Here is a 3,013-nt window from a genome sequence, read left to right as displayed (position 1 = left end):
GGCCAGCGCCCCGGATGAGACCCCGGACGCGGCGCCGGCCGCGCGCGCGCCGTGGAGAACCAGTACTCCTTCTATTAGAACCGCAGCGCGCCGCCACGCCCCACCGCGGACGCCACGCCCCCGGCGGCCTGGCCACGCCCACTGGCCCCAGCCTGGCGCTGGTGGGAAAAGCGAAGCTCTTCAGTGAAGACATAATGTTATTAAAGAGCCTGTTTTAGGGACTGCAATCGGCTCTCCTGTTGTCCTTTCCGCTGCGCTGGCCTCCCTTTCCTCTGGAAAGCGGCTCCCTCCGTTCAGGGACCGTCGCAAGGTCACACAGGTTAGGTGGAGCCCACCGTGGCCTGGACCCTGCCAGCCTCGCCCTGCTGCCTTAGGGAGCCTACTGAGATAAGCAGCGGGCTCGGAGGGTCAGGACTGGGGAAGGGGCTTTAGTGGAGCTGTGAGAGAAGAGGGGACAAGAATGTGAGGGTGCTAGAGGAAAAGGGACGCCCTGAACGATGGGGCCGGGCCAAGTCACAGGCGCCTTGAATGCCAGGTTGAGGAGCTGAGCCCTGGTTGGCAGAGTTGGGTGTCCTTGCATAGGTCAATAAAGGCCTAAAAGTGTGGACAGGGTCAGGGGCCAGGGTTTCTCCTCGTTAGCCCCTTGGGCGATTGGACAATGAGAGAAGCTGAATTTCCCAACTCTGACCCAACTCAAACTCGCCCCACCCGCACCCTGTGCCTGCCCTCAAGAAAGCCAGGGCTGGAACTCTGCGTCCCCAGCCTTGGGTGGTTTTCCGTCTGTGAAAACTCCTATTCCTGCTGAGTCAAAGCCCACATCCCCTCCCCCAATCCCAACTGGTGACCTGGAACCCCAGGAGAGCCTTGTAGGACCTGGGCCATTATGTGTACAGTAGTGGACAGAAGCCACCTTGGGCTGGCTCCAAGGTTTTGCCGCTTCAGCTACCAGAACAGCACCTTCAGCTGCCACTGTGGCTACAAGGAGGCCAAGGTCTGGGCCACCTCAGCTTCCAGCATCTCCATCCACTGTGGACGGAGCCCCCTGTCCTGTCCCCTGGTGGTTTGGGGCCTATATGAGGCCAAGTACAAGCCCCCATCTCACCCCAGCAGGAGCAGAAGGGTCTGGGAGACACTCAGGCTGAGCAGAGCAAGGAGAGAGGTGCAAGCTGTCCTGTTGCCTCTGCCTCGGTCAGCCAGGGCCTCCTGCACGTCCCTCCCTCCTGGCAGGCTAGACACGGTCTCCAAACCTGAAGAGTCCTCACTCTCAATGGATGTGGCACTTTGGAAGGGTTCTGAGGAAGCCTCAGTAGTGAAATGTTGACCTGCAGGCCCTCCTGATACAGCCAGCCATGGCAGAGTCCCATGGTAAGTGACCAAATGGGAATCTGGGCACAAAGGCATGTAACCTTTGCACAACCAGAGACCCTAAGGATGGCAGCCAGGCTCTGTTCCTGTGGCGCTCCTTAAGTGAATTCAGGGCACAACTCTAGGAAATGACAAGGTGACCCTGGCCATCCCGAGGGATGCACCTGGAGGGTAAGCACCCGGACAACAAGTAGAAAGGGCCTCTCTTCTCTGCAGTGTGCCGCGGGACAGACCTCGATTCTGTCACTCAATCTTGTGCTTCTAGAAAGCCCAGGCTCAATGGGGCTCTGGGGAAATCACAGCAGTCGCACAGATGGCAACAGCCTCTCTGGGGTGGCATCACGTGCTCCTCAACCAGCGTTCGGGACGCCCGCTCTGTGCCAGAACTGTGGGGTAGCCGGGAAGGCCGCCAAGCAGGCCCATTGCCTATGTGATGGGCAGGGACAGAGGACGGGCCATGCCCTGGGACCACAGGAGCCCCAGCTACCGTAAAAGCACTTGGCAAGAGAGGGGAGGGCTGCAGGCACAGGGATGGCATGAGCCCTGAATGCCAGGCTAGGGAGGAGAAGGTGCTAGGCAGCTGGCGCCAGTTAGGAATGGGAGCTGAGATCCCCCTGGGAGGCCGGGGGCAGGGAGTCTGGGTGAGAGGTGAGGTGAGGGGCTGGGCCACAGCAGCAGAGGAGGAAGGTCATCAGCAGAGTGGCTGGGGGGTGGCGGAGAGTTCCTCCTGGTGGAGGACTGTCCTGCAGGAGCCAGGGGACGGCCCAGGATCACACCCACCATTGGCTGTTGGTCTCCTACTCCAAGGTCAAGAAACTTAGGCACTGCAGTTTCTATCCTCTCCTGGGAGGGACCCTAGAGCCACAGGCAGGTCTAAATGAGGACTTGTGGGCCCACTGAGCTGACTTGAAGGTGACCCAAGAGTGCAGGGTCTCCCTGGGAGGACATCCAGGCCTGACCACATGGAGCGGTTTTCCCTCCCTCATCCCCCCTCAGTCAGACCAGGAAGTGCGAAAATGTTCTACTTCCTGCTGTCCTGTGAGGCTCCGCCTTCTCCAAGTGGATCATTCCCCGTGGGAGCCCAGGTACCTGGAGAAGGGTCCACACCTGTGCCTTGCCACCAACATGGAAAGTTGACCATTTTATGGCCCCGAAAGTGCCTACAGAAATAGAATTGGCATACCAGCAGTGGTGGAAATAAACAGTTGCCTCTGGTAGGCACTGCTAACACAGGCAAGTCGGAGCCCCTTTGGAAGAGAAGTAAATTTCCAAGGACCCAGAGGGGCTCCGATGTGCCTAGCAATGAGATTGCCAGGAATCCAGGCCCGGTGGGGCACACCTTTAATCTCAGCGACTCCAGAGGCAGAGGCAGGAGGATGGTGAGTTTGAGGCAAGCCTCAGCAACTCAGTGAGATCCTTGGCAATATATTATTATGTTGTATTATATAATACAAAATAATCTCCAAATAAAAGAAAAAAGGGGGTGGAGATGTAAGTCAGAGGTAGAACACAGTACCACAATAAATAGATGATAGATAGGTAGAGAGATACGAGACAGGGAAGGCAGATTTTGAATAATTAATCTCAGTCATTCTCCCAATTTTTTTTTTTTTTTTTTTTTTTTTTTTTACCAGGGATTGAACTCAGG

At 57.1% G+C, this 3,013-nt stretch overlaps 1 protein-coding gene across 1 annotated transcript in view; it reads left to right on the top strand.

The window, feature by feature from the left end:
- The window catches only part of Sh2b2 (SH2B adaptor protein 2), a 12,051-nt gene extending 11,833 nt beyond the window's left edge, over nt 1-218 (top strand). The window contains exon 10 of the mRNA XM_015490694.2: nt 7-218. Within this exon, the coding sequence (XP_015346180.2) occupies nt 7-218 (212 nt within the window). The remainder of the gene's footprint in view (nt 1-6) is intronic.
- Nucleotides 219-3,013: the final 2,795 nt, after the last annotated feature.

The sequence above is a fragment of the Marmota marmota genome, unplaced genomic scaffold, assembly GCF_001458135.2.
Source record: "Marmota marmota marmota unplaced genomic scaffold, marMar, whole genome shotgun sequence".
In the NCBI taxonomy this organism is placed as follows: Eukaryota; Metazoa; Chordata; class Mammalia; order Rodentia; family Sciuridae; genus Marmota; species Marmota marmota.
This window is presented reverse-complemented; position numbering and strand designations above follow the sequence as displayed.